The sequence below is a fragment of the Solenopsis invicta genome, chromosome 9, assembly GCF_016802725.1.
Source record: "Solenopsis invicta isolate M01_SB chromosome 9, UNIL_Sinv_3.0, whole genome shotgun sequence".
Lineage (NCBI taxonomy): Eukaryota > Metazoa > Arthropoda > Insecta > Hymenoptera > Formicidae > Solenopsis > Solenopsis invicta.
This window is the reverse complement of record NC_052672.1, coordinates 3493145-3508046: the sequence shown is the minus strand read 5'-3', so window position 1 is coordinate 3508046 and position 14902 is coordinate 3493145. Positions and strand designations below refer to the sequence as shown.

The following is a 14902-nucleotide window of genomic DNA, read 5'->3' as shown; positions in this document are numbered from 1 at the left end:
TCCTCCGCGTACATTTATCCAACCACGCGTACAATTACCAAAGGCGCGAAAAATTTTTTCGTTTATCCACTTGCCTTTTTTTGCTGAATATAAAGCGGCGTCTATAATGGGATCGTAGAGTCGCAGGAGCGATCGTAAATTTCTGTATTTTCGGTCGTAGTCGTAGTCGCTTGGAGTTAATTCAATTCCAATTCCAGTGACTACCGTCACTACAACTGACCAATTACAAGAGAACATGGTACATCGTGTATTAACAGAAACTTTATTTGGATTTACGACCACTCCTGCGACTTTACGACCCCATTGTAGACGCCGTTTCACATTACCAAATAAAAAATTATCCAATATGACAATACATAATGATAGAAAAATGTTTAAAGATTTTATTTCTGTACTTGTATCGATTTCAACTTCAAAAATCACTTCACTGCGATAAATTTCTCTTAAGTGCGTGCAATTTATCTACTTTCCCCTATTTCATTCAGCGAAGCTGAACTGTCATAAACACAACAGTATGCTACCCAACAGTAGTTGATAGGTCTTTTCGCAGATAGTGAAATAATCGAAAAACTGTAGGGGTCTGTAGATATTTAATGTACTAGAGAGCACGTCGAGTGATGACAGATTGGAAGGATGTAACACGATTCACAGAATTATTAGGTTACTTCGTTTTATTCAGCTCTTACAAAATCTTCTCTTATTTGCGTGCACGTGTCAAGGCAAACTCAGCGTTAACAATAAGTGCCGTTTGTTCTATCTGAGACTAGCCGTTTGTTTTCTGTTCCTGAACTCCCTGAATTAGTGTACACTTAAAATGAAATAGATATATATTTGAAAGTTAGTGAAAGCAAGAAGGAACGTTCCAGTGCAGTCTAGTGCAGGAATAGAAAACAAGCCTTAGGCTGATGGCAGAAAGCGAGATGTAAGTGCTTATGTCTAACGATAGTCTGATAATATTTAGTTATAACCCATTAAAATAATATTTTAATATTACTCATCTTGTCTGTTCGCGCATTTAATAAATGAAACATTCAACATAACACATCTTACATCCTTACGGCTTTTCTCTGCCTTACCCAACGTCACGTTACGTCACGTCACTTCTCTTACGTCTCGTTCTCTGCCATCAGCCTTAGATATCAAGAAAAGAAACTCACCATACTCTATGCGCTTCCAGCGCCAATTCACTAAGGAGGCGCTACAGAACAAAGACAGATCTATGCAATAAAGAGCGACAGCCTGGTTTTGCTCGAAAAATAATTTTCAGCAATCTTCAATACCAACGTCAAGAAACTTCTTCTATTATTTTAGCATCCTTTTAAAAAATGCTTCAATGAGCAGAAAAAAATGAATATTGCTAGGGTAAATCAAAAATTATCTGCACTTTTGTTAGAACATGTCTTTAAGGGTGCCGTCACATGAGACGTAACTTGAGTAAGCGTAACTTGCGCCGACCAATGATATCATTTTACTGAAACATTAGCTTCCGCTTAGTTACTTTACGCTTTTTACGTTATTATCGTTACGTCAAATCCAATTTCCTGCGTAAGAAACGCTGTGTACATGTAGTAATACATGTATTGGTAACACATGTTTTACTTAAATAAGCAGAACAAAATTGAAAGATGGATAATGAAATCAGGGTAAATTAAGAAACAGTTTTATATCAAATTTATTATTTATAATAGCTATTCTGTAATAACATTCTGTCATATCCAAACTTCTTGCGATATATTAATACAAAATGTTAAGGTTATAGTTGTACATTAATAGATATGTCTGTGTTGCTTGAATTTCTTGCATGTAAAATGCTTTTTTTTCCCAAATGCCTAACATATATTTATTTTGTTTAAAATATATAAATTTTTGAAAATTACAAGGAACAGGAATATATGCGCGCAGGTTAGATTCGCTCATAGATGATTCACACATACTAGTGTGCAGAGTATCAGTTCCACATGAAACGTACTTTCCGAGACGCGTAAATTACAAAAACCAATCGTAAATTTGTTTAACATTTCTGTTAGACAGTACAAGAGAAATCCTAATCAGCAATTGGTTGCATTAGATACGCATTTCTTGAAAATCCGCAAAATACGCTTTATGTGAAAGAAGGCTTTTAAATGGCGTAACATATTTTAGTAAGTTACTAGAATACGTAAATTACGCTACGCAAGTTACGCCCCATGTGACGGCACCCTAACTTTATTACATTGCGTTCCGGGCAAACAGGCTTTAAGTTGGTACTACTGAGATCCCGTGATCAAAGCTGGACCTTGATCACGTCGATTTCTTTACCGCTACGAGCGTGTAGATATGGCCAAGGTCCGTGGATTGGCGTTGGAGGGGAAGGAAGGTTGTTGCATCCACTTCAACGATGTGGAACGAAAATGGCGGCGGCCATACTTTTACTGCACACTCGCTCACTCACACAACTAATAGCTGTAGTACCTTACTATCTACGTACATACACTAACCCTGACTCGCTGTCTCGAAAATGGCGGCTATGCAACGACCTTCCTTCCCCTCCAACGCCAATCCACGGACCTTGGATATGGCCGCTTCGCTAGAAATTTGCACCAAAGAGGAACAGAGAGCTGTGACACGATTTCTTTGGTCGGAAGGAGTGAAAAGTGCTTCAATTCATCGGAGACTTTCAAGACAATGAAGGAACAGTGCTTTACCGCGCAGAAGTGTATATGAATGGATCGAAAAGTTTAAAAGTTGACGCACAAGTGTGACACACAAAGAGGAAGCAGGATGCTCGTCAACTTCCACTACCAACGAAAAGGTTCAGCAAGGTCAAGACACAGTATAAAAAAGAACAGTAGGTCGTCTCCGTCATAAAGCACGGCGAAAGTTGTCCTTCGCGTATGACCGAACTGCACAACCAGCAATATGGCGATTAAGTTCAATTGGACGATTCCAGCATATGGCGTTATTAACCCGACTCGGGTTAAGTTAAACCATTGCGCTCGCAAACGCTATTGGATCCACGCACAACCAGCATGGCGATTTTGTAGTCATCATATCAAAGGTGCCGACACCGAGTCGACCTACTGTTTTTTCTTATACTGTGGTCAAGAGTTGATACTGGTAAACCAGTGTACTGTGTTAAAAGCCTCCGATAAATTTCAGCACCTTTCACTCCTTCCAATCAAAGAAATCGTATCACAGCTCTCTGTTCCTTTTTGGTGCAAACTTCTAGCGGAGCGGCCATATTTACACGCTCGTAACGGTAAACAAACTGACGCGATTAAGGCATGGAGTAGGAGAATAGGAGACCGAACTCGATAGCGCGCGCAAAGCAAAAGTGTTCCTGATTTATGTACCTTATTGGGAGGAAGTACTCTAAACAGAATAACTTCTTACCGATGGTCGCCATCTTTAAAAGCCTCTCACACATGCAAAATGTGATGAATTCACGATCACGCATACATCGCATACACGAGATCATATACGAGATGCCAGTTGTTACTCCGATTTTGAAAGAAAATGTTGAAAAATATCATTTTTATTGCAACATTTTTAACAACAAAGTAATATTAATTGAGAATTAATCATAAATTGTGTACATCGTGTTACAAGCTGACAATGAGTCCAATAATCGGAAATGGAAAATAGAAGTTGCGTCAAACAAGCGACAGAGAGATTATATTATGAAAAATTACATAATAATTATGAAATAGTATATTTGATTAGTAATTAATACGAAAACTTACATTTTAGGGATATAATGGAAAGAAATTTCACGGAAATATATCATGCATCAGATGAAATTAAATTTAAATATTTGCAACAGAACTTGAATTTAGTAAAGCTGCCTTCTTCGGATTGGGGATTTTTGACTGGAAACGACAAATTCTTTGGTTTCACGAAAGTTGAAAATGATTTTAGCATAAGAAAAAGAATTGCTGTCTTTCCAAATTTACATAATATTTATAATATTTATAATATTGATGATGAGATTATGCCTTTTTCAAGATATATTAAAGTATCCAGTATTAATAATTTAAATGAAATTTTGAAAACATTAAGTACTGTTTAATTTATACTCTTTTTAACTGTATATACAGGGTGTCCGTCCATAAATGTCCGAGCAAATATCTCGTAACTGGTTGAAGTTAGAAGAAAGTTTAATAAGGAAAATTTACATGATTTTTAGTCGGCTACAAAATGCACGTAAAGAAATTTTTTTTACTCGTCACCTTTTTGAGTTATGAAGGTCAATGTAGGTTTTTTAAATGGGTACCTATAATTTTTTTTGCATATTTACATAGTAGAGGTAATTTTCAATCAAAATTATATTAGGAAAAAAATTGCTAAGACGCATCGTTTACGAGATAATCGGCATGCAAAGTATTAAAGTAATAATTTGGATCGAGTATTGTTGAACAAATTTGGAATATCAAATAGGTTGAGAAAGTAAACATTGTTTTTTCATGAAATATTTATTAACAAATTAATTAAGAAATGGTTCGAAATTACCATCATGATCGATACAGCATTCAACGCGTTTTATAATGTTTCTTATTGTTAACTGCAGCATTTCTGTTGTAATACTTTCAACAGCTCTAGTGATTTTATGTCGTAAATCTTCTTCATTTTCAGGAATAGTTGCATAAACAATATCCTTAATATACCCCCAACTTCTGTTGTAATACCACATCTCGAGCATATCACACTTTTCCGTAATTGTAAACATTGTTCTCACGCGCTCGTATGAAGTCTGTTATATCGAACAGGATCGCTGACCTTCAACTTTTCAAAATACACGACTGTTTGATTTGTAAATAAAGTATTTGTATAGCACGTAATATGAATTACAGGGTAGTATGAGTCTGTTAGTCAATCGTCTACATACGAGCGCGTGAGAACAATGTTTACAATTACGGAAAAGTGTGATATGCTCGAGATCTGGTATTTAAGTATGCGCAATGAAAATGAAGCACGATTACTTTATCAACAAAAATATCCAGAACGAAGAATACCAAATAATCGTACATTTCGACGAATTGAAGATCAATTGCGTCAAACAGGATCGCTAACAAGACAACGACGTACAATCCAAACAGATGAAGAAAAAGAGACAAGTGTGCTATTAAGTTTTATTGAAAACAAACGTACATCCATAAGAACAGTAGCACGTAATTTAGAATTATCGAAAAGTTACGTACACGCTGTACTAAAAAAATTCAAATTCAAACCGTTTCGTGATAATTTAGTACAAGCTTTACATGAAGGAGATGCAGATCGCCGATTAATGATCTGCCACTGGCTTCGAGTTAATTATCGCACTGACTTTGGTTTTCTTAATAAAATATTATGGTCTGATGAATCTTGTTTTTCCAATTGTGGTATGGAAAATCGACATAACGTGCATACTTGGTCCGATGTGAATTCACATGCGAAAAGAGATAAAGGTTTCCAACGCAGATTTTCGGTGAACGTATGGTGCGGAATCATCGGAACAAAAATTATTGGACCTTTCTTTTTCCATGGTCATCTTAATGGTGACAAATACTTGGAATTCTTGCAAACAACTTTCTCAGATTATTTACGCGATCTTCCATTATCAGTTTTTCGATATATTATTTTTCAACAAGATGGTGCTCCAGCACACAATACACGTGCTGTAATTAACTTTTTAAATAATAGATTTCCTAATTGTTGGATGGGTACTAATGGTCCTGTACGATGGCCACCGAGATCTCCCGACTTGACACCTTGCGATTTTTTCCTTGGGGGTATATTAAGGATATTGTTTATGCAACTATTCCTGAAAATGAAGAAGATTTACGACATAAAATCACTAGAGCTGTTGAAAGTATTACAACAGAAATGCTGCAGTTAACAATAAGAAACATTATAAAACGCGTTGAATGCTGTATCGATCATGATGGTAACAATTTCGAACCATTTCTTAATTAATTTGTTAATAAATATTTCATGAAAAAACAATGTTTACTTTCTCAACCTATTTGATATTTCAAATTTGTTCAACAATACTCGATCCAAATTATTACTTTAATACTTTGCATGCCGATTATTTCGTAAACGATGCGTCGTAGCAATTTTTTTCCTAATATAATTTTGATTGAAAATTACCTCTACTATGTAAATATGCAAAAAAAATTATAGGTACCCATTTAAAAAACCTACATTGACCTTCATAACTCAAAAAGGTGACGAGTAAAAAAAATTTCTTTACGTGCATTTTGTAGCCGACTAAAAACCATGTAAATTTTCCTTATTAAACTTTCTTCTAACTTCAACCAGTTACGAGATATTTGCTCGGACATTTATGGACGGACACCCTGTATATTTATACTCCTTGTAATTGTATATATATTTTAAGGATAAAATAAGTGTGCATCCAAGGAAATTAAGGAAATTAAGGATTTTACATCAATAATTAAATTTGACAAGTGAAATGAAATCGACCGAGTCATTAAAGAAAACCAATAATCAATTTCGATTTTTGAAGACTATTTGTTTATTTACTCTGATATCAAATAGTTTAATATAAGGTCTGAGATTTATATTTCAATTTGTATCGAAGTAACTTGAAGTCTTTATAATTACTTAATATTGTACAATAAAAGTTTATTTGATATATCTATTCAACCTTTTTTAAATGATTGTACATTTTCATTATAAGAAAATATAAACTTAGTACTTCATTAAATATCCGTTTCTATGTTCATTTCCTTTTTATTTATCACCATCATATACATTAACAGATGCATAAATTAACATAAACTTATGTAACAACATAAACTTAAAAAACATAAAACATTTAGAAATTACGTTTTTTGTTTTTTATAATTTTTATTCGTTTGTTTATTAATTTTATTTTCTGCTTGATTTTTTGGTTTACAAATAAATAAATATTTCAATATTCGGGTAGAAACACTGAGCTCTATGAAAATACATAAAAAGTCAAGTTAAGGTAACTATTACAAATGGCGCTCATCCGTAAGAAGTTATTCTTTTTAGCGACCATCCTCCCAATAGGGAACACGAAACGAGAACGTAATTGAAGTGCTAAGTTTAGCCTCCTATTCTCCTACTCCATGGATTAAGGTTCAGTTTTGATCAAGAGACCCCAGTAGTGTCAACTTAAAGCCTGCCTGCCCGGAACGCAGTGTGACAAACTTAAAAATGTATTCTAGCAAAAGTGCGGATAATTTTCGACTTAAGGCGCAAGTTTACGCAGCGAATAAAAGCTGGCGTTATACCCCCTCTCCATCAATTTGGCAAATCCAGCAAATAAACGCTCAAAGTTCGACACAGTTCAACTTTTAGCGACTAAACGCTGGCGTTTACCCCTTCTCCATCAATTTTCATCAATTTGGCAAATTCAGAGGATAAATGCTCAAAGTTCGACACAGTCCAACTTTTAGCAAAACGACGCTGAAATTTAAATATTACATTCCAAATTAATTACCTTCCAAAAGTAAATATATAAGAAAAAAATTATGACTGAAAGGTTAAATCAATCGACATCATCTGAAAATACAAACAAATTTAATATATATTATATACATATAGTAAGCATACTTTCAGGCTAGGTTGCTTTTTGTTTTTTATTTATTTATGTTAGATAGCTTTATTTGTTATATTGTGTTAATGACTGTGTTTTTTTATATTGTAGGAAATTCTGTTATACCCTCATATACTTGTGGTGTGTGCAAAACAATTGTTTGTACCATACAAGAAAGTGAAGAAATATATCGGCACTCTTGTATGGAGGGATATAATGAATGTTACATAGATAAAAATTCATATTATTTTTATCCTAAAAACGGTAAATACATTAGTAACAATTTTGGCCCGATGCAAAAAAGAAACTGTGCTCATTACAATTTACAAAAATCGGAGCTACCAAAAACTTTTTTTTTATCTATTTCTTTTTCTTTTTTTAACAAATACATTGCAGCAATTGCAGCAGCTATACGTCGTCTTCTAATTTCAGCTATAACCGCCACTGTGTGTTTATAATATTTTACAAACTCGATATATTGATTATAATATTCCAACTCTATTTTTGCGGTTATGTCAGATTATGTACTTAGCAATTGCCGCTTTTAATTGCTGCTTTGCGATGCGGTGGAGTTGGGTGGAGTAAGAGTAAAACGCCAGCTTTTATTCGCTACATGAAAAGGATAGAGGCGATAGCGTTTAGCTTTTTAACGCTGCTTTGCGTTGCGATTGAGTGGGAGTAAAACGCCAGCTTTTACTCGCTGCGTGAAATTGCACCTTTACTCTCGTATATGAGGAAATATTTCTTAATTTTCTAAACTTTTATGTTCATTTACATGAAGTTGATCTTATTACAGAATCAAAGTCAGTTAGCTTCTTTGAGAAATGAATTAATAAATAAGTGAACAACCATCATAAAAAATATTAATGATTATATTATTGAATAATAGATTATATTTACAAAACTACATATTGTTTACATTACATATAAATTAAGATAACGTTTTGGATCACCGAACACATGTGTGTAAATACGATAAACTAAAATAAATACCAAAAAAAACTATGTCAATTGGCAAACTATTAAATCAGACAATTCTCTCCTTTAATAGATGCTAAGACTCCACAAGAGTAATTCGTTATGAATTTAGTACGAAGATCGAAGCCATCGCGGCTTGCCGCTTTAATATCACTGATCATTGTCAACGCACGATTGTGCGACGCTGAGTCGAGTGGCGAGTATCTTCAGAAGGTGATGATTGAGCTCCAGGAATTAAATGTGCCATCGAACAACCTGATGATGTATGACCGATTGTCATCGATGAACCTGGGCTATCGGCAAGCGAGCTATCATGATCACAGCCACAATAACAGGTATCGCAAAATCAGCACCAAGAATCACCAGGACCTACAGAAACCGATCGCAGATATGTCTGCCGAACATGGAGACACGGCTCACTCTTCCGCGAACAATATAGCTGAATATTACGCGGTACGTATAACTTAAAAATATATGTGCTACATCTCAAAGCCAACACAAAAATTTCATACATTGAATAATAATAATTGTTATGTAAAATTGTGTAATATTTAATTTATAAATTTAATGTAGCATTAAACTAAATATTTTACATATATTAATAAAACTGTAATAAATATTCTTGCAAAAATTCATCTGAATCCATTAAGGTCGGCATTCATAGTCATACTATTTTTTAATCTATAATTAAAAGAAAAAAATATATATATACATGAACTCCTATAAGGGCTACAATATTTTTAAAACACTATACCAATATTATTAGAACTTCAAATACTCCAAAACATGATTCTTTCACTAATTCTTATTACAATTGCTATTTATAATTACATTTGAACAATTCCGATTGATTATGACTGATGATTAATCAAACATCATTGATCAATAAAAAAATTAACTAAACTAATTTAATGATTAATCACATAATTAAGAATATTTTCCAATTGTACATTGCGCAATTAATATTTTGATTTTGTAAAATTTATTGCTGTTTGATTTAGATAAAAATATTCATTTGGAATATTTGTATCTAATCAAGACTTTAATACGTGATCAGTGCGCGATCTATTCAATTGATAATAAGGAACTAAAGTAACGGCTGAATTATTACCGGTACTGTAAAAATGTAACGACATTACCATTACCGTTACAAACATAAAAAAGTAACGCTTGTTACCGTAAAAAGTAACAAAAACGATAATGGCGTTACAACTCAGATAATCAACGATAGAGATCGAGAAAGGTAGAGGCGAAGGAGAGCGGTAGAAAGCGAGAGAGGGCGATAGAGAGCGAGGAAGGGTGGTAGAAAGCGAGGCAGAGCGAGGGAGTGCGATTGATCATAGCCATTTAGAGCGGCTGGTGCCTAAAGTTTTTCGACTGTTTAACACTATAAGTGGCTGGTGGTCAATTGCAACTTGGTCATAAGACTCCCACTCCATCGGTAATAAATATACTTGCAATATTTTTGATTTCACTTTATTTAGAAGATATTATAGGGGAGACCGGGGCTATTCGTTAAACCTTTTTTTCTTTTGTGTCTCCTGAGTCCTATATTCATTAAAAAAAAATACATGGGACAATTTGAAAGACTGAACTTTCCCCTTCACAATGCCGGTATAGATAGAACATGAAAGTGTACTTGCTTTGAAGTACATATAAAAATGTCGACCAATGCCAACAATTACAAATAGTTCCAAGGTAATTCGTAACTAGGAAATATCCCGAAATTTGTGTTCCAAGTTGAAAGACTGTAAAAAAGCTGTTGTTAAAACTTTCTTTTATTTAAAAAAGGATATAGGTATACAGTAAACAAATGCAAACATACACGTTTGCATGTCTTTTTATGCCATCGGTGTAACAGATTTCCTAACTTCACAAGTGTCAATCTTTAGCGCTTTATAACTTTCCCTGCCTGCACCAAACGTAACAAGCACGTCGCTGTGACGTGCTAACTCGTCGCATGTTACGTCTCAGCGATGTCTCAACTGGTGTTTGAAACGTAATTGAGACGTCGTTGAGACGTAACTAACATCCCCATTTCTGGTGACAGCGACGTTGTAATGACGTGTATTTTGTGACTTATGCACTAATTGTGACCTGAAAATTATCGACGAATTTTGAAAAATTAAGATTGGTTTTTACTGCATTATGTACGTAAAATACTTGCTAGATAAAATGTATAATAGTTTTACACTGAGAGAAGAGAATGATTGCAATTACCATAATTCAACTGTAATTTATAGTGGTTTTGGGTGCGATCTATAAATTATAGTAATTCTGAATTATAATATTCTACTTTTTATGTATGGTTACATCTATTATGTTTATAATGGTTCCAAATATTGGAAGTTTAAAAAGGTTAGTTTTAATCACATAGTAAATTAAAACATCTTCCACTTGATTTCATTTTCAAGGAAATTCATCAGAAAAATTATTCTACTCCAATAGAACATCGGTGAAAAATCTTATAATGCTCCGCCTTTTATACCATTTACGTGTTTTCTTTCTTACGAGAAAACGCCATAACAACCATCTAGTGACGGTTTCGTGTACTACTATACGCAGAGAAAAAAGTATTTGTGACTATAATTGCATGGTTAAGGAAATTATTATGAGAGATGCATCGGATAGTGATTTTTACCGGATAGCCAGATACCGCGATAGTATTTCCTAACTGTACATTACTCTACGTAACGTTTTCACAATTACGTATTAAATTTAATTACATTAAATGAAAAACATCATTTTTAAAAAGTGAAATGTTATTTATCTTTAAAATATAAGTCATAATACAAAAGAAAATTCAACAAACAGCTAATTAATTAAAACATTCAAATTATTTAGTTACGTCGCAGCGACGTGCACAAGACGTATCATATTTTCTGCGACTTTGTGATCAAAACAGCAGTCTCTGTTACGTCCGGTGCAGGCAGGGTTGTAAGTTATAACCTGCTTAAGAGCGACGATTTTGTATTCTTATTTATGTTCTATGTACTAAAATACACAATATTATCAAGTTTGAACTAAATCAATGAAGAACTTTACCTCAATGCTTAACTCTGCATAGCACAAACGTTCGCAACACAGCCAAAGAGTTAAGGTTACCCAACTTAAGTTAGGCGCTGCAATCAGTATTAACAAATCGCCCCGGTGCTCGGTATTACGAATAGCTCCAACATTAACTGTACACATTATTGCGTATGATCAAAATAGACATCACACAGTAAAAAGAAAACACAAAATCGTAAACCTTTACAAAAAGGGAGCAGCTTCTGACGACCTTGATCTTGACATATGTTATCAATGGGAAGGTACTGAGTGACATACACAAGGTTTTAAGTAATGCTTACTTTTTATTAAAAAATATTACAGAAAGAAAAAACAGTTTTTCTTACTTATTTCGGAAAATATTCATTTTACAAAAAAATGTGTCAAACAAAAAATGAAGCTAGTAATAAGCTCTATAAAAAAGGTCATATACATATTTTACTTAATTTCAATACTTTCGTCGTTATTGTAGAAAAACTGTTTTACGTCGAAAGAATTTTCGACGCAAAACAGTTTTTCTACAATATACAGAGAACGCGGCGGGGGAAGGGCTCCGTCCTCCCCCTGCACCCCCTTCCCGTATTTTTTCTAACCCAACCCACTTTGTCTCAAGTCCACTAATGACGAGGTGGGTGTGGGAGGGGGTGGGCCATAATTTCAAATCTAATATTGCAACGTCAATTACATATTCTAGGTCAAATTACAATTAAAATAGGGTTAAGTTGGGTTAAAAAAATACGGGGAGAGGGTGCGAGGGAGGGGCGGAGCCCCTCCCCCGCCCAAACATCTACTTTTCACACAAAACTACTAAAAATAAAAAAAAAATTATTTTAAAACTGTTTTTCTACTATAATGACTAAAGTATTGAAGTTAGATAAAAAATGTATATAACTTTTTTTATAAAGCTTATTACTAGCTTCATTTTTTGTTTGACACATTTTTTTGTAAAAAAAATATTTAGTGAAATAATTAAGAAAAACTATTTTTTTTCTCTGATACTTTTTTAATAAGAAGTGAGCATTACTCAAAACCTTTTTTATGTCACTCAGTACCTTCCCATTAATAACATATGTCAAGGTCAAAGTCATCAGAGGCTGCTCCCCTTTTGTAAAGGTTTACCCACAAAATTTTTCAACTGGACACAATATATTCAAAGTTTTCAAAAAAACCTTATTATCTTATTTAAATTTTGAAGAAATGCTGACTATCAGAAATTACTTCGACTGTCGCAAAACACATTTTTCACTACTACGACTTCAATATAACGCCGTTACCAACAAAACTTTGTTATAAGCAACATCGTTGAATTAGGACGTGTTTACAGTGTTTAAAGTAAATTTTTAATATGTACCCATAAAAAAGATATTTTCAATTATCGAATTACCTCGTCTAACGATTTGCTCCGGTCTCCCCTATTTGGTTTCATTCATTGTAGTTTTAATTCAATTTGGTTCTATATACAAAGAATATACTTGGCGCATTTTTTTACATTTTTAATGTTTTCTAGGCGGATTTTACAAATTTTTGCTAAGTATTTTGTTACATTAATAATATATATCATAGACACAGTAAAGTTATATAGACACACAAAAAACTGTATGGTTTATAGTCACAAAAGTAAATATCTAGATACAAAAAGAAAAAAAATAAAAAGCAAAAAAGTTCGGCAAAGAGCGAAGGAGAGTAGGGGAATGAGAGACAGCGGTAGAAAACGAGAGACAGTAGTAGAGAACGAAGGATAGTGGGGAGAGCGAGAGAGGGCAAGAGCAAGAAAGAGCGGTAGAAAGTGAGGAAAGCTGTAGAAAGCGAAAGAGAGCAATAAAGAACAAGGGAAAACGAGAGAGAGCGGTGGAGAGCAAGAAAGAGTGAGGAAAAGGGGTAGAGAGCAAGAAAAAGCAAAGAAGAGCGGTAGAGAGCGGTAGAGGACGACGCTGATCAAAAAAAGGCCAGGAAAAGTTGTAGAGAGCGAGAGAGTGCGAGAAAAGACGGCAGAGAGCGGTAAAGATCAAGGGAGAGCGATAGAGATCGAGGGAGAGCGATAGAAAGCGAAGAAAAACGATAGAGAGCGAGAGAGGGTGGTAGAGAGCGAGGGAGAGTAGTAGAGAACGAGAGAGGGCGGTAGAGAGCGAGCGAGGATGAGAGAGCGGTAAAGAGCGAGAGAGAGAGAGAGAGAGAGATGTGCGAGAGAGGGCGAGAAAGAACGATAGAAATCGAAAAAGGGCAGTACAGAGCGAGGGGGGCGGTAGAGAGCGAGGAAGGGCGGTAGAGAACGAGGAAGTGTGAAAGAGAGCAAGGGAGAGCGATAGAAAGCGAGAGAGAGTGGTAGAAAGCGAGAAAGAGCCTGGGAGAGCGATAAAGAACGAGGGAGAACGAGAAAGAGCGGTAGAAAAGGAGAGAGAGAGAGCGAAGGAGAGTGAGGGAAAGCGGTAAAGAGGGAGAGAAAGCAAAAGAGAACGATAGAAAGTGAGAGAGGGCGAACAGCGGTAGAGGGCGAGAGAGAGCAAAAGAAAATAAGGGAAAGTGGTAGAGAGCGAGGAAGAGCGAAAGAGAGCAAGGGAAAACGAAAGAGAGAGCGCGGGAAAGAGAGAACGAAAGTAAGCAAAGGAGAGAGAGAGAGAGAGAGACTGAGAGAGAAAAGCAAAATTTTTGAAATATTTTTTACATATATTCTTATATCTTTTCAAAATTACCGCCAAAGTGGACAAATCTAAAATTTTACGAAGATATCATCTAATAATTTTATAGGAGTTGGTAATAGAGGGTTGGTACCAAAGATCAATGTCAGAGTACTCGAAGAACACTATTCACCCCCATTGGAATCATCCCCGTACAGTTTCCCATTCGAGTTGTGTATACTTGAACCAAAGACAACAAATCGAAATTTTGCGATGATGAAGACAGACGACGACATATCTGAATTTTTTTATGACATAAATCGGGCTGAAAAATACATGCTTAATTTATATCTTAGCATCAAATGCACTTACGGACATCATTCTTGTGTCATTGTACTCGGAAAAATCGATACTTTCACCCTATATTCACTTTTTAATAACATTAATTTGTTTAAGAAAAATAACCTTTTATTTTTAAAAAACTGTGTTCCTTTCTGTAAATGGTACGCGGTAGCGTCTTTTACAAGATACGACGAAAAATATATACTTAGCGCGAGCCGCTAGCGCGTTTCTTGTTTTAAAATAATGATCTTTTAAAAACTTTTTTAAACGTTTATTTAATATTGCTAAAGTACTTATTTTTCATTTATTATTTATTTGAGAAAATAATTTCAGTAAACACATGGATAACCTTTACTTACAAGGAGTAGGCAAG

At 34.6% G+C, this 14902-nt stretch overlaps 2 protein-coding genes across 2 annotated transcripts in view; one reads left to right on the top strand and one right to left on the bottom strand.

Annotated features, from left to right (window-relative positions):
• Window positions 1-8772, top strand: part of LOC105204319 (tyrosine-protein phosphatase 69D) — a 309057-nt gene extending 300285 nt beyond the window's left edge. Inside the window, exon 11 of the mRNA XM_039453414.1 lies at window positions 8598-8772. Coding sequence (XP_039309348.1) covers window positions 8598-8630 — 33 coding nt within the window. The 3' untranslated portion in view covers window positions 8631-8772. The remainder of the gene's footprint in view (window positions 1-8597) is intronic.
• Window positions 1-14902, bottom strand: part of LOC120356747 (TBC1 domain family member whacked-like) — a 512462-nt gene that overhangs the window by 19123 nt on the left and 478437 nt on the right. The gene's annotated exons all lie outside the window — the stretch shown is intronic.